This window comes from Bombus affinis, chromosome 9, assembly GCF_024516045.1.
Source record: "Bombus affinis isolate iyBomAffi1 chromosome 9, iyBomAffi1.2, whole genome shotgun sequence".
Lineage (NCBI taxonomy): Eukaryota > Metazoa > Arthropoda > Insecta > Hymenoptera > Apidae > Bombus > Bombus affinis.
In genome coordinates this window covers 9,057,871-9,080,615 of record NC_066352.1, presented here as the reverse complement: position 1 = coordinate 9,080,615, position 22,745 = coordinate 9,057,871, and the positions used below count along the sequence as shown (strand labels likewise).

General features: G+C 36.0%; 1 protein-coding gene across 1 annotated transcript in view; it reads right to left on the bottom strand.

Moving 5' to 3' along the window:
- Window positions 1-7,331: 7,331 nt before the first annotated feature.
- Window positions 7,332-22,745, bottom strand: part of LOC126920508 (uncharacterized) — a 50,311-nt gene continuing 34,897 nt past the window's right edge. Inside the window, exons 2-5 of the mRNA XM_050731022.1 lie at window positions 14,698-14,756; window positions 14,187-14,260; window positions 10,655-12,445; window positions 7,332-10,091 (exon numbers count right to left, since the gene is read on the bottom strand). Of these exons, the coding sequence (XP_050586979.1) occupies window positions 7,896-10,091; window positions 10,655-12,445; window positions 14,187-14,260; window positions 14,698-14,743 (4,107 nt within the window). The 5' untranslated portion in view covers window positions 14,744-14,756 and the 3' untranslated portion in view covers window positions 7,332-7,895. The remainder of the gene's footprint in view (window positions 10,092-10,654; window positions 12,446-14,186; window positions 14,261-14,697; window positions 14,757-22,745) is intronic.

Below are 22,745 nucleotides of genomic sequence, written 5' to 3'. Positions count from 1 at the left end.
TCTTGACTTTCTTGCACGACTGAACTAGTCTTATTAGAAAAAGTTTACAAATTACAAGACATAAGTTACTAGGGCTAACAAATTGAATTTATTAGGTACTCTTGTATAACAGTAACTCTATAAGTAGATTAAAACACTTGGAAATCAGCTAATTGTCCTATCTATTCTTTCGTCCTCCTTGTCTTTTGTCTTGAAATTATGAAGACGAGGAAAGTAGATTATTAGTCGTGGATTAAAATGCTTCGGATTAACAGTATAAAGTCGAATCGCGTTATTTCTACTGACAAGTTATACGCAAGTTCTTAATTCGAAGGGAAAATTAATCTGCAACAAAATTTCTTCAATCTTAATATATATTCAGGTGTACTAAATTGAATCAATTCAGTGTTTATTATTGTTTCGAGTTCAACTAATGGAATTGCATTATTTATAATTGTTTCGAGAAATGCATGCGTAATTTTATAACATTTTCGCTATGGACAATAAGTTCATATAATTTTATTGAAATAATTCGAATTATAGAAATCAATTTTCTTGACGTTATGACCGCTTCAGAATGACACTTTCGCTTACAGTAGATTTAATGAAGGAATTTTTTCTTTTTCATGATATTTGCGAACCTACAGTATCATACTTCGCCGGAAAGTAATCCTTCTCTTTCCTCCACCGCAGTTCAACTTAATATCGTAGGAACTAAAAGTTGGAAACTTTGACGTTTTAAAAGCATCTTCTTGAATATGAATCACGCCAACAGCCGCTACCATTTTTATTACGTCTGTCACTCCTATGAAATTTTCTATTATTTATTATGCTTCTCTCGTTTATGCACTTCTGATATCAAGACCTTTTATACGTTCGCAATGCTGGAAAGTTGGAGGACAAGATCTTAGTCCATAATAATAATAGTAAATAAATATATTGATTTGTTTTACGCGAAAGATGATAGATTTCGCAAGAGTGATGCATTTGCTATCTACTCGAAATTTTTCACGACTTTAATCGAAAATTGTACTCGAAATCTCTCCATCATAGAACTTTTCTATTTGAAACTTTCAATTCCATTTGAAGAAAGTGTAGGCAAGAATATGGAAGTCCTAATCTCTTTTCTTTTTTAAATAATCTTATCTGTAAAGTATCAAATTAAAGTTTAAATGGAATAGAAGAGGTTGATTTTCTTGAAAAAAATCTGCGAAAATCACCGAAATCTTCGAAGTTTGTGAATTTAATCAAACGGGAGAACGAACTTATTATAAATATAGTAAATTTCCTCCAGGGATTTGTAATTTTACAAAAATCATTTATCACAATTTTTATTATCGAATATAACGTCGTCTTCGACAAATGTGTCTCATATTATTGGCTTTTTTTCGGAGCAGCCGCATATGTGTTGCATTTCGCGTCACGTTTCATAGACGTTGAATTTCACTTCTTCAGGGCAGACCTGATGCTAATTTGTAGTCCGATTGCCTTCGAATAAAACCAATCATTGATGACACGCTGTCATCGTAAAAGCTTAGAATCTAAAGGAAATGAATCATTGCTCGCGTCAACAACTACATGCACGGAATTAGATTTAGATTTTAGATGGTAAATTAAGTAAACGAAGAAGAAGGAAACAGCGACCGAGCCGAAGGACTGACGATAGTTAAGCATAGCGCATCAGAAACCTGATATCAGCTTTAGTTGCGTTATATCGTAAAACGCTGTCTACAAATGAGAGCAGGTTTATAGGAGACAAGTATTTCCGTGAATTATATGTATACATAATAACGTCGTATTTATATATATACAATACACACACACGGTATATCGCGCAACTTCCTTTTTCTAGTACGTTTTTAAAAAAAAATTCTACCATTCTGATTGTTACATTGCTACCATTTTGTATTCTCGTTGTACATAGACACGTGAGGATTTGTAATGACGCGTAAACAAAAGTAGGAGAAGGTCCTCGTATTTTGATATAATTTCGACGTTAGCACTATCGAAGATGTCGATTAGAAACGAATGTAAAAGAAAATGAATCCTGAATTGCAAATTTATTAGGCAGCTACTTTTTTCTCTAGATCGAAGCCTGATTATGCTATTGTGCTTCCACTTTTTTCAGTATTTCTCTGGTATTATCTTCATTTTAATTGATAATAGTTTGCCGATTGTCGAATCGTGAAATCGATTCGTTAAAAAATTCTTCACGGAACACGAAAGATGGTGGGCTTGGAAAATTCTGGTGTTTCGAAAAAGACATAGGCAACTCGTGTCTGTTCGTTGATGATAACACTGTGAGTACAGATGCATTTATTAGATCTGAGTTAAGGCTATCGGTTGAAATAATTTAAATTTTTGATAAAATTGCAATAACTTTAATCATTAAAGGATAGTAACAACTTCCAGAGCAAACTAGGTCATTCATAATTCAAGCGAAATTTCACCGTTGCATTTGATCCAAGAGAATTTTTATTTCCATTGAGAAAAGTTTCAAGCACTTGACTTATCGAAACGACTGTGTAATGCGATAGGTATCACAGAATTTTTGCGGATCTTTCTGAAGCCTAGAACCGTAAGAAAAAAGAAAGGAAGATTACGCTTAAATGATCCAGTTTGTTTACAGAGTGTAAAAGGAAAATAAATTTTTACATGGAGTGTAGAAAATCTTCATTAAAGTTTGTTATTCTTCGTAACGAGTGTTACAAACCCTTTAAATATACTTTACCAAATATCTGAAATAGAATAGAACGAAAAAATAATTTCTAAAAAGTTTCTAAATGTAGAAACAAATCTCTACATAATTAAAACGTATTAATAAATTCCTAATATTTTTACATATACTTAATTCACATGCAAATTTCATATTTCCATGGAATTCATGATTTCTGTGCTCGTAAATCGTATTACCGTAGGTTACAGTAGAAATTCCTTTGCCCGTACAGACACCAGTTGCCCGTGTCTGCCTTAAATTTTGCTAAGTCCGAAATGATTATTCTTCGCCTGCGGTTTCATAGTAAATATATTATCTTAGTGTGAGAGAACGAGCTCTCGAGCGGATTGTGTCGTACATCGATAAGCGTGTAGCATCGTTTCCTAGGCGTGTGTCGAGCGTTTCATCGTCGCACTCGCGACACAAACTACCCCCGCGTAGTTTCGTACAAGGACCAATCTGTTTATAGACCAAAACAGTAACTTAGTAATCGTTACGCATTAGTTTGGAGAAAACAGTCCAGAGTAAAAATTTTCACGTCTGACGCCTTTGTCTCTGTCGTTTCTTTCTCATATATAGTTGAATTTGACAATTCCTTAAAAATAAACATTAACCTCTTGCGAATTAAACTCGACATTTATTTCGGCATTAGAAGAATTGTAAAAATTAAAGCGGAAGGAAATAAGATGTACTGTTTTGTATCAAAATTTAAATTCACTGGAATTATGCCAATGTAGATGAGGTATTCGTTACGAAGATATGAAAATATAATGGAATTATGAACAGCTTCTGAATTGTACCGATTGTATATAAATTAGATGAAATAAAATGTCGAGTATGGCTTTACAGAGCTGAATGTTGCTCACAATTTTTGGATGAAAGAATAAAATATTTCAGTTGAACAATGACTCATTATTTAGCCACAATGTGAGTTCAATATATTTTAATCGATTTATTGTACGTCTATACTTTCTCAATTAACCCTTTAACAAAGATAGGGTACATCCTGAAAAATATAAATTACCTTTTTAATACTATTATGTTATAGGTAATTGAAAACATGGGCCGTGACATGTTTGTTACATATTTTAACCTATTGTTCTCTACTGGCGTCACCACCATAACGTTAACAATGCGTCCATTATTATTTGGTCGCATTTTTACACCCAAAAGACGAAGAAAAATGAAAGTCGTGAAATTATAATCGTTTCCCTTTCGCGGAAAAAATTTTTTTATTTCTTCATTCCTAAATTGTACTTTACTGTGGATTCTATTTAAAAGATCTTTATAACGAGAAGGATAAAAATCGAAATTGCTAAATTATCGAAAGACCAACATCCTTTACGACAGCATCGCATCGCGTAACAGGAATATTTTACATCGTGTAAAATATTCAATTGCAGACGCATAAATTTTTGCTCTAGGCTCGATTAAAGTTGAAGTTAGACGACCAGATTCGCGAATCTCAGGTTTGCTTTTCCGTTTGATAGTCGTTTCTACTTCCCCTTGCGAACTTCTGGCAGCAATTTGTTGCTGCACAGGATCTATACGCGTAGATACATCGATCCCACCCCCCTCCCCCCATTGAACGTTCTGTCGTCGTGTATAGAGAACTGTACACGCGCGTGAATACTTATCGATGTGCATATACATATACCGGAAGTTTAGCTGCAACGTCCACTTCTGGCTCGCGTGAATCCTTGCGCGGGCAGTGTGTAAATACTTTGGTATGCGTGTGCCTACTTTGTCTGATAGTTTGATACATTGTTATCTATAATATACATATATACATATATATATGTGTGTACATATAAATATATAAATATATATATCGTATATACGTATATGGAATACTGTACAAGGGTACCTTGGATGACTGAACAAATTAGGAAGAAACGAAATAAAGAAAAAAAAAAAAAAAAAGAAAAAAAAACTAATTGTCAATTACGAAAATGGGAGTTTTACACGGACAACTAATTAACGAAATTAATCGAACGACGTCGACTAGTGTATCTCGCGTTGCGCGCGTAATCGATGTGTAATGTACGGCCTGTGCATAATTCTAAATTAGGTACAATCAAAGTAATCTTCGTAGGCCTATACACCTATTATATATATATACACACACGTAATACGTTATTAATGAATATTCGTATGTAATCAATGCGGACTATGTAAGGAAATAATAATTCGATTAACGCGTTCCTCTTCGTGGCGAAGAGACGCTTATTAGAATAAAGATACATATGTATGTTGTATGCACGTAGCCGGGTAAAGTACTATTTTGTCTTCGTCAGAGTGTGATAGAAAATTGATGTGATGGGCGACCGTGCTGTGCTTCGTGTGATCCCCTACCCCCTCACCCCCACACTTTAAAAGGTGTCCTCATTTACTTAATTACATAGCGAAAGGGAGCTTTTACTCAAACTAGTATTTTACTCGACCGTCAATGGCTGCTCATGTAACCGATTGAAACGGACTGATATATTCATAAATGTATCATTAAACGGATTTGTGAATGGAATCTGGAACATTAATGCCGTGTTATCTGGATACGTTTCGACTTGTGACCTAACACGTTGCATTCCCTCGCTCGACGACGTAAACGTATAATGTAAATAACGAGATATTTTATGTACTCTATATTTATTGTATATATATATAATATATTTACAGTGTACACATGGAGTTGCTTAATTAATATATAAATAACACGATACACCGACCTTATTCGTTATTTCACTGTTCCGCGTAGAAACGGACACATCGACGTTGTTTGCCGTGATTTTTATTACGACGCAGAAGAGGATAATTTTTTGAAGGCAGATCGAAATAAGTGGAAAATACACGGCAGGAAATATCATTTTCTTGAATCTATTGTTTAAGGGAGAAACGAATTGAATGGTACCGTACGAAGCATGGAATTCCACTTATTGACGAAAGAGGATCGTTAAATTCTTCTTTGGTCCATTTCTTTTTTCACACGAACAATGTTCTATTGTATTCGTAGAATTTCTCTATCCTCTTTTACATCTCTGTATATTGATCCTACTACGTTATTTTCCATTTACTCCGATACCGAAAATTACATCCTCCTCTGTAGTATTATACGTATAATATAATTTAATATAATTTCATGTATCTATTAATATTAACATTGTTATCAACATTAAGGACGGTCCAATGCTATTTTCAGCAGCGTCAATGTATCCATAACGTAACATGTACGGCGTTAAATAACATTCAGCGTCGAGCATCGAATTAACTTGGAACAAGGATAAATGTTCTAAGTTACTTATATTTACAGAAACATCCCGTTAGCATCCGTTATTTTATCATCTTACTTAAGTAACAATATTATATCGCACGCCATCGTTAAAAATAAGGGATGCTTCAGCGCGATAATCGAACGAGATTCAATGGTCACGTGGCGCGTGTGATTTTAAATAAATAATTTATACATCTAGATTAGGGTGAGGATAATTTTAATTAAACCTAATCGAGTGCACGTGCATTTGGTATGTTTTTTCCACGAAGTTATTAATCCGATGGTAAAACGAATGTTCATCACAGGATATCTAATAAAATTGATCTAACGATATTCCTATGCATATTGTACGTATTGCATTCCCACAAATTTGTCCAACTTATTTCACTCCTAGAACGATCGTTATTTTCATTCAGAATCAAACAAATCGATCTAGTAATATTTATATGAATATTCTATATATTGCATTCTTTAGAATTTTTCTTTTTTAGTTTCTTTTTTTCTACATCCGCAGAAGAATCGTTATTTTCACGTAGAATCAAATAAAAATATTTCATTCATTGCAATTTCCCCAATTTTTCTCCATTTTTCTCATCCGAAAGAAAGATTTTTATTTTTTAAGATTTAATAACATTTCTATAAATGTTCCTTGTATTTTCCATTTTCCCAATTTCTTTTACACAACCCAAAAAATGATGTATCCGTTTGATCAGGATACAAATTGATCTAACAATGTTTCTATGCATGTTTGACGTATTATATCGTTTAACATTTTTTTCAATTTTTTCGTTCAAACAAGAGCCATTGTTTCTACTAGTAGTAAACCAGGGATTCTTTAATTAATGAATTTCACACTTTTGGTATTTTAATTCAATTATTTACACGATAATATGAACGGTGCTAATTCACGGACAAAGTGAAAGAGTGAAGGGGAAAGCATATTGAAGAAGAATAAAAATTCCATGTTTTTTCGTTCGAACAATTTTTTCATTTGGAAAGTAAAGGAGATCGTGGACATGATGTCTCTGCGAAAATTAATTCTTTCTCGTAAAATAAATTACATAGATCGAAAGTATAAAATAAAGAAAGAAGAAGAGGAGATGGTAGAAATATAAACGAGAAAAATATCAAGAAAGTCCTTGAAATTCATTCTTGGAAGATACAATTCAGCAATGTAAAGTAACTGAGAAATATTCTGAAACATATATTATATTAATACATCGTTGACTTTTAATAGGCCAATAAAGAGAGAGAGAGAGAGAGAAAAAGTCCAAACTCCTCTATTAACGATTATAGAGCTTGATAAAGTTTGAACGTATAAAATAGATAATGATCACCATATCTTTCGAATACGATGTACTAAAGCTATTAATATGTTTTCCTCGAACTTTATGTCTCATGATAAACCACATATCTTTTATAGAATTTCCATCGAGAAATTTGAATAAGAATAATATTGAAGCCTCTAATTGGTCAGTGTGAGTTTATAAAAATGTGAGTCGAGTAATGTTATGCTGAATAACGAATCTCTGTCGAGGAAATGAAACTCATTAACTACAAACATGCTAATTTTTTTAGGTATACCTTGGATCTATATAAAAGTTTTTTACGAAAAGAATGAATCTAGAAATCTAGAAAGTCTAAGTGAGTGACTTTCATCTTTTCTTATACTTAATATACCATTCTTTCCTTAAATAAATTAATCTCACCATCACCTTCCTTAAATAACGAAATCACCATTCAATCGCCTTTTAACTCAAATTAATACCTCGATTAATTTCCACAAAGAAATGTTACGTCCACGATCACGTATTGTAGACTGTAAAACACTCGAAGTTCCTCTAAAAATGGTACTCTAAAGAGCTACCATCATCGACCTTCTCGATTACGAAAAAGATCTCTTGAAAGGATAAAAAGCTCTAAAGTGTTCACTTAGCTCTTCTTCGACAATTCCTGGAAGAAGGCCTCGATGGGGAGGGTCGGCTCGTCCGTGGGGATTTTGAAGTGCGAGGCGATGACTCTGCTTTCTGGGGACACGGCCTTGAACATTCCAGGTTTGTCGTAAAGGGCAGAAGCAGAACTGGTCAGGTCCGCCACGCTTTGCGACGCTTTCGCAAACAATTCTTCCTCTTCCGATCGAACTTCGAACGTTGTCGTAGCTTCCGTGCTTTTATTGTCGTTTGGTATCGTGGTTTCCTCTGTCTTCGTCGTGAAATGTTGCTCGATGATACTAGTTTCCTTCAGTTGACTTTCGTCCACACTTTTGTCGGTACTGGTATGAACCGGTCCTACAGGATTCTCATTTTCAGGGTGAAAACTCGGTCCAGTTTCACTTTCTTCCGCTTCGTTCACCTCTTCGTCCACATTCGACCTCGTCGGAACGTTCGTGGGAGCTGATTCTTCCTTTTCAACGGGGATCTCGTTAGCGGCCACTTTGGTGGTGCCAGTGGTTGTGACCGACGAATAGAAACTGGTTTCTTCCGCGGCCATTTCAGTGGCTTCCGTTTCTTTTCTATCCGTGTACGCTACGGTTGAACTCTCCCTCTGCGCCGACAGTCTGCTTTTCATCACTGGTCGTCGTCGAACCGACGAAGAAAACACGTTCTCTGCTCTAGCTGTGCTTGGCTTCGACTGAGAATCGCTCTCGTAATGATTCTGGGATCTATTGGGGCTACTGGTGGTTCCTGAGATTCTGCTTCTGTATACGTTACCGCTGATAGGTCTTCTCTTTGGCACAAAACGGTTGGTTCTTTCGGTCGTCGAAGAAGCTGTATCTTCAGCCACCAACTCTTGATCCTTCACCACTGGAGGATTCGGCGAAGATGTCCTATAGTTTACCCTCGAGACGTACTTGTATCTCCCTGTCGTCTCCCTTGCTCCTTCCATGTTCTGCTGCTGACTTTGTTGACTTTTCAGACTAGAACCTCTTTGCTTCGTGTGTGGCGCTGGTGTCGCAGACGGCTCCGTGCTCGAAATTTGAGCTAATCTGCTCTTGTAATCCATCCGGCTCTTGTAGTCCTTGATGCTAAAGCGCGGTCTGGTCGTGTTCCCGTACCTGATCGGCCGGATCTTGTGGGATCTGCTCGTAGAGGAGCTTAAGGGTGGCGTTGGCGTGCTCGATTGCACCGTGGATGTCGTCGTTGAGGCGATCGTGGTGACGCTGGGACTTGTGCTCGGGCTTGTACTTATACTTGCGCTGGTGGATAACACCGTCGCTCGATCGAAGTAATTACCCTCTGTTTTGATAAACAAATCCTCTAGGGGAATATTCGTGGCCACGTCTAAACCCTGTTGCGGTTTATAACTTTCGTTGTTTGGATCTTCTTCTGGTCTTGCCTTTGTCGGTTCGGTGTAATATTCTAGCGGTATGGTCTGCGTAGTATCTTCCACTGTCGCGAATTTTGGAGACGTATAATCGAATTGTTGATTAGGTTGATTGGTCACGAAACGAGTAGTGTATTCGTTATAGGGTTGAATGGATTCAGTTGGATTCTTATACGTGTTTAGAGGAGTGTGAACGATCTCTGTGACGATCTCAGCTTCGAAGGGTTCGCCTGGGTTCACCCTGTTTCTATGACCAGGCCGTTTTCTGATATTAGCTTTCTTCTCGGCTACTGTATCTTCAAAAACAGACTGCGTAGGTTTGATTCGTTTTCGTTTTGTAGCGTCTACGTGATGTATCGCTTCTTCTTGTTTTTCGTACTTCAGGAAGTCCTCTGCAGATGGTACAGTGACAGGTTCAGAAGTAGTGGTCGTTGGTCTTCTTCGACGTATTGGAGAACCTGGTCTTCGAGTCCTGGGCTTCTGCGTGCTCACTGTCGCCAGTGTCACAGTTTCTGGCGTGGTTCTGATGGTCGTCTGTATAGGCACTTCCTCAACGTGCAACGTCACCGGAGCAGAAGTTTCTGGAACTTGGATTGGAGCTTCCGTAGGCGTTGGCTCGTACGACGTGGTACTCGGTTTTCGTCGCCTATAGTGTTCGCGCGATGGCTTGTGCGGTCTGTGAGGCCGTATATCAGTCTGCTGCTCTCGATAATTCACTTGCTCTTGCTGATTCTGCGAGTGATCTTGATACTGTTGGCCCTGGCCAGTGGGGCGCTCCGAGAACACGTAGTCGGGCTGGGTTACCTGCAATGGAATTTTAAAAGTTTGTTAAAAAATTTGGGAAACGTGGTTAAGACCTATGTGTAGCATTGATCTTGCGGTTAGTTAATTGTATTTGGCAAGAGTCTTGTTATTATTCGATTCAAATTCTATTCCATTAAATCATTTGAGATGTAGTATTTTAGAATCTTTATTACAATGCTCATTAATTAATCCTAAAAGTCCCTCTTCCCTGAATAAAGAACCATTCAAAAGATCATTAAATAACTTTTTAATACAAAAAACCCTACTTCCATTCCAACCAAATTCCAAACAAAGAAAAACTCTAAACAAATGTCTAGTGGTTTTAGCACGAACTATACGAGAAACCGTATTTCGTAGTACAATAAAATTAATTCCGAAAGTTTCCTACGATATAAGAAACCTGCTTTATTGCGCATTTCCCCGAAGCTGTCCTTGTTCAAACAATACCCAACCTGTCCCCCAATCTCGTAAGTAAAGCCGTGGAGAATTAACTGTCGGTTTCCGGGAGTTCCGCAGTAGCCAAATATTTTATAAAGCACTCTTTCCACAGGAACAAATACTACCTGAGACTGTTGAACTTTTGGCTGCTCGCCAAGGCTGCTCTGCTCGGTAATCACCGCGGTCAGGTCTGTGGTAACCTTCGGGATCTCGTATCCTGCCAACTGGATCGCGTAAGGCGATTGTTCCTCCGTGACTTTCGCCAATTCCTGCGTCTGATTCCTCGCGGATTCCACAGCCAGCCTCGCCTCTTCCTCTTCCTTTTGCTGCTCCAACAGCTGCCTCAATTCCTCCTGCCTCTTCTTCAACTCCTCTTGCTGTTGCTTCTCGATCTCCAATTGCTGTCGCCTCTCCTGTTCAGCCAATCTTTGCCGATCTCTTTGCAGCAGTTGTTGTTGGATCAAATATTGTTGTTCGTTGAAATGTTTCAGTGAAATACTCTCTGGAGTCTCGTATTCCGTCTCTCCACTTTCTGGTCGAATATCGATCGGCAAAACAGAGGTCTGGAACTGTGGCTGCTGAGATTGAGGGCCGATGAACACTACCTTTGGTGCCTGTGGGATCTGGTTAGATACTATAGGCTCTTGGTTGAACTTTGACGGAGGATTTAATCGAGGTAGAACCTCATTTATGTCGGACGTCTGATACTTGTTCTTCGGAACTGGCCATGAAGAAGGTGGTGGAGTTAGATCCTGAGCTTCTGACACGTAGTAGGTATTACCAACACCCGCTGTCGGCAGCAGTTCACTTTGTATTCCGCTCTCTATTTGCTTACTCGTAGTACTTTGACTTGGTCTCTTGTAATCCTGTACAGCATCTCTGTTTTGTTGTTGGAATTTACTCGATTCTTGCGTACGAGGAGTAGTGGGTGCGGGAGTAGAAGATGAATACACATCAGGAGGAAGTAGGGTTTCGTAAGGCAACGAAGGTCTAAAGTTGAACGGATTGTAGACAGAAGGTGGAGTGATGTAACTAATTTCGTGGCTCTCGTGAACCAGGAACGCGGGATCTCTCTCGAACGACGTCTTGAAAGAATGAGAAGGATGGTTCACTTGGCTGAAAAAGTTCCCTGTACTAGCTGGGTTAATAACGTGATCGTTATGAGCCTGTCCAGGATACTTGTCGTGATTCTGTCTGTGATCGTATTCTGATAGTCGTTTATCCTTTCCAAAATCGTTGGCCGGCGCTGTACCAGGTGGTTGGAAATATGGCTTCGCGTTGTTGGACACCTTTAGAGATTCAAAGGGCTTCACCTGATACCTGGGTGGTTGCAGCAACTGAGGGACGTAAGGTTCAGCGTAATGTCTATTTTTCGTGGGTGCAGACGGTGACGACGGAGAATTCGTGGTGGAGGTGTATCCTTTAATAAAATACGTGGCAGCCTTTATTGGATCCGGAGGCTGATGCACTGGCGGGCCAAATTGTGGCTGTCGCAAGTACGTCGCGCTGTCTCGTAAAATGGGTTTCCGGTGTTGGTCCAGGTCGAAACGGTACGCGTCTTTCGGCGGAGGTATCAGAAACGTGTACTCCCGCGTCTCAGAAGCGACATGTTTATTAGGATGATTGTGATTAGATTGAGCTTCGCCGCGTGCTTTCGCGGCAGCATGGCCGAGGACCGTAAAGCTGCCTAGTATACTGGGCGGATTGTAGTCGTGATAGGAAGATGGTTTACCCTTCCGTTGAGGTTTCAATTTTTCAGAAGCCGCCATGTGTTCTTGAAGCTTGCCTAGAACTGGATGAAGAGGACCGTTCCGCTCGAGGTTGCTGGATGGGGACACGTTCGTTCCGATCGTCTCCTCGTAGCCGTTTGTCAACGGCCGCCAGCCGTTTGCAATCATCGATGATCGCGTTGGTGGCTGTGAAGTGAAGGTAGAGGAGTAGTGTGTTGGATTTATTGGGTTTAATTAGCGGATGAAATGTAGCGAGGTTGTGAAGCGTTAAATGGAATGACAGAGCCTTTATGTGTTATCTGAATATCATTCGTGTAAATATCATAATTATTGGAAAATTTGAGAATGACTTTTTGTAAGAAAGATCGAGAAACAAGAATAGGAAACGATTTCTTTCATTCTTATTCAAAAGCTTTGAGTTTCTGTTAATGTCAATGATCATAACGTAGTTTAAAAACGATAATCACATACTTTTGTCACCCTGTATAGTAGAATTTACGGATATTGGCTGTTCGAGGCTGAGATTAATTCCTATCATGATTGACTGTTTTGGTCGTCGTGTTTCCAAACGTCTTATTCCGCTTAGTTATCTCAAGGGTGTAATTGAGATAAATTTTCTCCGTCACAATAGATCTTGTGGAAGTCAAGTAACTCCACGTGACTAGCGTTAAATCGCTACTTAGAAAGCAATTTTGATATGTCAATATCCATGAATTCTATAATATAATTCTACTATAGTTCTTACAGTCTTAATTGGCATTTTGATTGCCTACCTTTCAGGCTTTTATTAAATTGTTTATCAAATATTTGAAATGAATTAATTTAAACATCAAAATGATTTTACAATTTCGCTGTATCTCATTCGCCAATTGTATTGTACACGGCTCGATTTCAGTCTAATTATGTTTAGTTTCCATGAATATTTCGCGAAAATGTTTGTAATTTTTGATACAATAATTAGATGTTTTGTAAAAGCCATTGTAGTGTAATTTCATCTTAATCAAGTGTCCTGTGAATTGAAGTTCTGTTTTATAAATTGGTTAATTGATGTATTGGTGTTTAAGTAAATTTAGTTGACGCTTCACGTTAGACATTCAAACACACTAATGACTAGACTTTGTCTTATAAACTGTTATAGTGATAAAACGTTGAGTCGACAAGAGAATAACATCAATTTTTAAAATATTCAGTACTCGACTTAATATTACAACGAAGGATTCTTTGTAACGATTTTTTGTATAAGCAAAGAATCGATTAAAGAAATTGGATAAATATTAGCTAAAAATTTACGTCATCTTTGCAGCCAGCCAAGAGTCGTTTAGTGTACATAACTTGACTGTTATGGATCGTGTGCAGTGTGCATTAGATTAAAACAGTTTCGAAGTTAAACGTTTTAGGAGTTTCAACAAAAAGGGTCACTGTTTATATAACTCAGTTCTTGTACATGAAAAAGGAAAAGTTCTTCCCCTTGGATTATGTGCAGTCGAAAGATTGATGCCTTCTACTAATAGCTTGTAGACGTAAACATTTTATAGAAATTATAAATTATTGTTGATACTCTATATCTGATGAATAAAAAAATTACAATATCTAATATTACAAAGGTTTTATTCAATTTACCAATAAAGCTTATTGATACTGTAAAATTTCATACGATGATCTTTACCTTTGAAGCAAAAGAGTTTTTATGAAACTCATCCTATTACTTCCAGTTCATAAAAAACCGACATTATTTCTCATCAACTCAATAGAAATGAAAAGTGTTTCAATAAAAAGGAGAAAAAATTCTTTTCCTGTGTGTACTTTCTCCGTTTAAATAACATAATTTATTCGTTAACACTGGTAAAAATAAACAAATCGAGGCAACGATGCTCACGCACACGCAAGAACAATTAATTGCCGCAACTCGATTACGGTATCTACTTACGGGTTTGTTATCGGAACGGTCTATCGATACGGTGATTGCGCCGATGCAGGTAAAGAGGCCCATCGCGAGGACACCTGTGAGTATTTTGCATATCACGTAGATGGAGAAAATGTTAATTATATGATTAAAACATTTCACAAAGAAAGAACGTAAGTAACCAATTAATCCAAGAAGTAGATGCATTAAAGTAGAACAAAAAAGACAAAGAAAGGCTTTACGTTAGGCTTGGACAAATTCTATTCGAAATAAAGAATAATAATGAAATAGTGAATTATAATATAAGTAGTTTGAAATGAACAATTATTTAACTTAATAACTAAATGAAGTAATTCGAAGCGAGATCGTTTCAAGAAATCATTTTATTCAAATAAATTAATTGGAAATTATTTTCAAATAACATGTAGCCAAATCATAAACTCGTGTCTAATATCAAAATTAATTTCTACCCTAATCAGGTTATATTCCTTTTTTGAATATGTTTTCGAAACGTGTCCAAGTTTGATCTACTTACAATTCAACGTTAGTGTCGACCGCATCGTGGCAGACCATGGGACCATTTACACGAGCGTTCTGCGAAAGAAAAAATAACGTTCGATCGTTAGGCAAATTCACGTCGTTCTCATTATATCGCAAATTGCTCGATTACGAAAGTAGAGATCAAAGTATATCGGGTATAACGAGTATAGTTCTCGATTGTCGGAATACGAGGACAGGAAAAGTGTAGCGTGATGCAGAGAAAGGAAGTATAGAAAGCCGTTGTTGCATCTATCGCGGCTGTTTCCGCCGCTATTTTGTCATTTCTCTTTGAATCAAGGTAACAGTGAAACTCGCGAGAAGACGGAAGAATTTCACTGCACTTTTTTTTTACGGGCTGGTCGTAATATCCAGAAATTTCCACTTGATGCTGCACGAGCTTTCATCCTCGTGTGAACCCGGAAACGAACGAGTTTCCAACGATCGTCGATGATGAGGGCACTCCTTGTCTTGGGCGAGTTACTGGAACTTCTAGCGATTTCAGTTTCTTGGGAGTTTGAGATTCGAACGCAAAAAATTCTTGTTCGAAGAATATTTTCTCTGACAGCTAGTTGAGTTTTCTGATTGTTTTGAGAAACGTGTGTTTCGAAATTCATGTCTGCGAAGTTGAAGCAACCGTTCGATCACTCGATGCTCCTAATTTTGCGAAATGCGCGTTTAATGTAACGAGCTGTCATTCCTCCGTGAAATCGAACTTATTGAGCGATCATGTTGATCAACGAATGATCGACAAATTTTCGGTCACTGTATGCTCTCGAATATTTTGCAATTCTCTTGTCGTTACTATTATCGATGGGCCAGGGACCATAGTCGAATGAAACTAGGCAGAACAATTGTAATTTCCAATTTCCACTTTTCCAATTTTCATTTGTGCATGTAATCGGAAATGAACGATCGTTGGTAATAAGCAGACTTATTGAAGAAAATTACCCAAGTTCTTTGCAGCTGATATCTCTTAGAAATTAATCGATGGAAGGAAATTGTAGGTCGGAGAATATTTCTTCTGATATTTTTCAATTTTCTGACTATTTTAATCCATGAACTAGAATTCACGTGTTTCTTGTCTGAGCAAAGTTAACCTCTAACCTTATAACATCGAGCCATATTTCTAGCATGTTCCATTCCAATTCTAGAAAAGTGTTATATTTAGGGTAAAATTTAATTTAACTTCAATTTTCATTCCTCGGATTGAGAATCGTTAAATAGAAATTATCCAGTTTATGTAAACATAATTATTTTATCAATTTATATTTAATATTGAAAATTGTAATCGTCGATTTATTACTAGAAAAATCATAAGGCCAACAGATTCTCCGCTTAACGAATTATTGAAATATATTTTAATGATAATTCCAGTCAAGTTGAGTCACTCAGTTATTCAGTTATGCAAATTATTGAGTTACAAGTCGAGTTATACTATAATATAACTACTGCAATAAAGTTACACATGATTAATGAAAATTTCAGGAACATTTTAAGGGAAGTTAAATTTAAACAAGTTTAACAGCCAACGAGTCGTCATTTCGTTAATTTGTCAACATTACGGTGATGGCAACAGCTGTTCATCGATTTATTCGTAATGGACTGTTAAGAATAGATCAATTAACTTATTTACCAGCAGTATACGATCAACCAGCAGTAGTTGATTGTACAGGAAAGTTCCAAGGGCGTGAGTATGAGGAATAAATTAGTCGCTTCGAAAAACTCGACTTTCTCTCATTAATTTTCTAGGCCCGAACTATGGCGTAAGTACTGGTACACTTTTCACGCGGAGGGCAAGTGAAAAGTGTTTGTAGAACTGGCTTCTAATGGACGTAGTATTTCTAATCAGCGTTCTTAAGGCGCATTCCAGACGAGACAGTTAACAGCTCTGTTTCCTAAACGAGTTAATGTAACATTTCATATACGTGCACGTGTATATGTCAACCAGTTGTGTTCAATCGAATCAATCAGTTGATAGATTTTAAATTAAAATAGTAGAATTTGCGTTCATATCAGTAAACTTTACGTGGAATTCACGCAATCGAGTAGCAATTAATAAATACAGCTCCAATAAATACATATTTATTTATATAGAATTCTACCGTAACAAACAAACGAATAAAATGAACATTTAATTCCTCGGTAGAGTAAGAACCCACGCAAAAATTTGCACTAAGAAGGGAGAAACAATTTTCCACGTGCATTCTATATGAGGTGACTGCATTTACTCGAATGCTAATTAACCTTTCGTTCCAACAAATAATATAAATTTCTGCTGCGACAAACAACCGAATAAAATAAACATTTCACTTTTTGACATGTTACGAACTTCCTACGCATCAGAACTAAAAATCGGAAACATCTTTGTTTGGTGCTCTCTATGTCTAGTGTTTGTATTTAATTAAATGTTCATTAAAATTTCATAATAAATGTTCTAGAATTCTACAATAATAAGTAAATAAATATAAAGCAAATATCACAGTGTAATTTTCCTGTTTATCTGCATAAAGAAGAAAAGGAAGCATCACTTCCTGGTGCAGCCTATACGAGATGCATTTAATCTGACAAATAAACAATTAAAATAACCGAGTAACTAATATTCTTCCTCGGTAAACAAGTTACAAAATTCTACTATAATTTCACTTTCCAACGTTAATATTAAACATTTGCCTCGCATCCTAATTGAAAAGAAGACAAAGCGTTTGCCTTGTGTGCCTATGTGTATCGAGCGCCTGCATTTAATCAAACGTTCTATTAATTCTATTAATAGGCAAAAAGATAAACCGAAATATTTCACTTTTTGGCAGATACAAATTTTCCACGTAGGAGGGCCGAAAAAATGAAAACTACTTTGCCTGATGTATCCCATATCGGGTGTCTGTTCTATCCGAAAGTTACGTTTTCGCTCAAGTACTGGGCAAACAATGGCCACGGCCATTACGCAATTGCGTTTCTACTCTTCCGCCGCTTATCAACGCTCGAGTTTTCTTTCTTTTTTGTGGCTGAAATATCGTCGAATAACGAATCGAATGTTCGCAGCCAGCCTATGCACGCGTTTCCGCGTCTGCGCGGATTTTATGGGGGCGATCAGGTGCTGCCCCCTACGCGGTGAAAATTGCCGTCAAATCGGAAAATCAATAGAGCAGGTGCATTTAAATTTCACACAGATTCCCCAGTTGAATTAATTACCAGCATTAGCCTGCCCCTGGGGCTCGGTGCAACCTCACCGGCCAACTTTCCGAACGGCTTCCGACCGTGCAATTGCGCGCGTTATTTGAATTACCCACCGGTTACCAGCTGCAATTGCAACGCGCGAAATAACCGGTCGGATCACGTAGCTGGACGGTCCACTGCACCGAATGAGAGTATCACGGAAAGAAATGTTCCAACTGCGCGTTTGGTGAATATCTAATTTAGAGTTCAGTTTTACTGGTCGTTTCGTGTAATTGGGCCAAGCCAGCTTCGGTTTCTCTTTCTTTGAACTCAAACGTTCCGCGAATTAGATCGTCGATTCTATGGGAAATATAGAGGTGGAGAAACGCATTGGACGCGTGTGTCATAATATGTAAATATATTGAAGATATCCAAAGCAAATTAGCTATTCTAATATTTAGAGTGTGAAACGAATCTGTATCCATGTAGGTTTCACTTCTTTAATTGTTCATATGTGAAATACAAATTTGCATGAAACCAGGTATATCGGGTATATGGCTAATGTACGTATGGCTTCTCCATGTACGAAATTTTGATAGGATGAATACAATTTCTCAACAAACTTGCTAAATACAATTTTTCCCCTTTTTTTAAACTGAGAGAAGTCGGGACAATGATAATATTGGGAAATTTCAAGTGAATGATTAAAGAGGTTCGAATGTATGGAAATTGGTAGAAATACAGTATACATTTATCATTATCAAGCCTCGCTGTTTCTTGCTGAAATAAATTGAGCATTTTGTTGTAAATTATTGAGCGTGTGTATGTGTGTTTTATTGAGCGCTTATTGAGACAAGTGTTCGGGTGGAATAGTAATAAGGGAAAATTGAATGGCTGATTAAATGGCTTTGGACGTGTGTGAACTAATTATCATGGAATTCACCTTTATCACTTTTTGGAGCTCTACTGCAGTTTCCGGTAGATTTTACTGGAATATGATGTGCAAATTTTTTTGACGAAGTTGTTCAAATCTTTTTTAGTCTCAGGGTCTAAATGTAATTTGTGTATACAATTACATTTTGTAGATAATGAATTAAAATTAGTAAGAATTATTATTTTTAAAAAAATTGTTCAATTTGATACAATAAACTAGAATAAAGATAACAATATTACAATATACATCATATCATGATTAATTAATTACATGTTCAAACAAGTTTCTAGCAGCGTATATTGATTTTGTATTACGAAACAAATACTAATTTATGATGACGTCACATAGTAATATCTATATCATTCGCAAGGCCTATTCTATATGCACGTATTTTATTATAATATTTTAACAATACATGTTTGCTTATAATTAATTATAGATGTAATTAATCATTATATAGTCATATTATATTATGCAAATATGACATAAATTACATGTATATACCGTGTATACTATACACATAATAACAATAATAATCGATATTCATGACAGATGAGAAAATTGAATTTGCCTTATTATTATAAATTGTAGCTGCAGTCACATGATAATGAATATTGGAATAAATTTATTAACGATAAATTAGTATTTAATCATGTCTAGATGATGATACTATAAAAAACATTTCATGGTTTTATCAAATTATTTTATCGTGCACTTATTAACTTGACTTAGGTTAATAATATGAATGTAATTTTTAATTCATTTTAAAATATATTGCATTTAGAGTTGAAAGTTTTCATCGTGAAATTTTCAACTGAATTTTGAAGGGAATAGAGGCGACGTGCCATAAAAGTTTTCGTACTATTTTGAACATGACTTTCCGTTCGATTCTCAAAAAATGTTTTTTCGCCAAGAGAAATATTTTTCGCACTGAAGAGAAGTCGGGAAAAATACTCGTATTTTCCTGTTATCTTGACGAAACTTTTAATGGAACGCCTAATTCAATGTATCTCATTTCTATATAAACGCATCACGATATTTCTTTGGAAACGTCGTCACGTTGACAAATTTCGTAAAACTATTGTAACATATTCCGGTAAGGAAAAAAGTAAGAAAATGGAGAAGTCACACAGTCGAAAAGTTGAAATGAAACAAATATTGGGTGAACTTTAAAATTTTAATAAATTTTCCAAATTCCATAGTATCATACTTCGATGTATTGACGTTTGATGGCAATCCAATTAATGGTTACTAACTGTTGGTAGATCGAAATATATGTATCTATGATGTCAAATTCTTAAGTTATAAATCTGTAACTCTATAAATTAATTTTGTGCTCAAAACTGAACAACTACAAAAATAATTTTGTGCTCTGTTACGCTTGTCTGCGCTCTTGGGATTCGCCTCTTAACGATACGTTAAACGTGGATTCTGTCTTCATAGTTTTTGGTTTGGTTTCAATATAAAGAAGAAAAAAAGCTTTTTTGTAACTCTACGTGAAGTGTGAGAATGAAAATTTGTGAATTAAATTATCTGAATAAAAAGTATACATATATTGCAGTAACATCTTTGAACGAACTTATTGTTAAATTCGGAAATAATAAAGTTAGGGTAGTACCGATATATTTTTGTAAGAATATTCATAAAGAAGAAAATGTCATTTTCTATTTCAAAGATCTTGAGATTATTATTATTCTTGGTAATAATTTGATATAAAAATTTATCACATTTGTAATGCCAGGCTCGAACACTAATTTATGTTACTTTTAAACGTGGAATATTTATACAGATATTATTAAATCGGATTTGTTTAAAATATTTAGGACTCCGAAGTAATTTAATATAGCGGAACTTATTTTTAGATCGAAGAATTTACAGTATTCGCAAAGATTAGAAATGATTTATGCAGAAATACGTACAGGTCTTTCAATTGAAGAATTTAGTATATTTCTAAAGTAAAGTCGAAAGTGATTTATGTTGCTTTTAGACGTGGAATATTTCTATAGAAATTGAATTGGGAGACTTTTTTATTTTTTTAAGCTATTTCAAGTATTTTGACATGGAAATTTACCTCGAAATTGGGGGATTGGGGATTCATCATATCTACAAAACGTACCAGATGGAAAGTGATTTATATCGCATTTAAATATGAGATATTTGAATATGAATTAAATAAAATTTATTGTAAATGTCTCGGGATATTTGAGCCGATCTCTTCAAATTATAATTAAAAGTATAAAAGAGAAAATCGTCCAAAAAAATTCAATCATCAAATTACCTTAATTTCATGATAACTATCTATACTGTTCATAGTATGTACAGTTTGTTGCTTTCAGCAACAAATACATACAGTGGCGTGAACAAGTTTCCGGAACTTCTCTTCGTGTTACAATAAGCAAAGATACATACATACTGATATATATACAGATACATATATATACCATGAACTGCAGATGTTTTCAAGGTATATAATAATATATATAATATAATATAATAACATACCTACGATAAATTGTAGTGTTTCGTCTTTTTTTTTTGAGAAATTACTTAATATTACATTCGTATTTTTTCTGTTTTTTACCAGATTAGGTATATTTCGTATTTTCTCAATAACAACAATAAGACTGATTTACTTTATACATGCACTGTATAGTAAAGTATCAGCCTGCATCAAAGGTCAAATAAAAGCTGATTGTGAACTATCCGCTAATACGACGTCATATAATTTCCATAAAGTGTCCCACACGTTGTTAACGAACCATTATGCTTTACATATTTGTTTACGTAACAAGTACCTGTAATGTTTATTTAATTCAGTCAATGGTCGCTAATAGCCTTCCTCGTTGACACGATTTTAAATTTATAAATAAAAAATAGGAATTATGCTTATCTGATATTCTTCTCGAAGTTGATGAAGAGCAGAGTACATTTTACGACGAGATATATCTAGTACTTAATAATTAGCAGAATCGTGTCGATGAAGAAACCCTCTACATGTCTGAATGTTTCTTATTTCTTTATATATGTTGGAGCATAAAGAAAAGTTCCGAAAACATTTTCACACCACTATGCATGAAGTCTCAGTGAGATTCTACTTCTAAAGTTTCAAAATCCACATTTTCCCGTCTTCGTTCTAATTACTTTGTTGCTCAATGCACATGAAAGTGCTTTCGAAATGTTCAGATTAAGTTCTGTTTAGCATGTCGGTAATGTCCGAGATCCGAATGCGGTACACAAAAGCGCTGCTCCAAGTCTCATTTCGCGTTCGTGATTAGAAGACGGCGAGGAAGGAATTAAAGGGGAGTGTTCACGAGATAGGAGGTAAATAGTGAAGGGCAACAAAGCCTGGAAAATACATGGGAACGAGTTCATAACGAGTTTGCTACGCGCTTAACTGCAACGAAGGATTTAGCCTCTAAAAAAAGGATCTCGAGCACCTCTCACCGGAATTTTTGCTACGATAATGGTTAAGTTCGTGTTGTAACGCTGCTACGAATAATACAGAAACTACCACCTTAGTATAGTAAAGACAGTGATAATGAAACTCAAGATACGGAAACAATTTTGATAAATTTTGGAGTCTTTTATATCCGTAATTATGGCTTTACGTATTTTATAATTATAACCATGAATCATGGTTTTCAAAGTTTCTAACAAGGTAAGAAAAATTAAAAGATTGCTTTCCTCAAATTTTGAGTATTGTATATAGTGTGTCATGAGAGCTATGGGGTAAGTGATGGCGCAATAGGGTGCAGGATGAATCTGCATGAGACAATAAGTGGAAAATATACAATAGAATTTTTTCTTCAGAGGGAAATCCTATTTATTATTAAATTTCGTTAATTGAGTTTCGCTAGTAAAGTTTCAAAGTGAAAATAAAGTATTTTTTCGTAGTTTTATAATTGTGGCGTCAGGTGTGTACTAAACTGATGCCACTGGGTCACAGGTGGCCACAA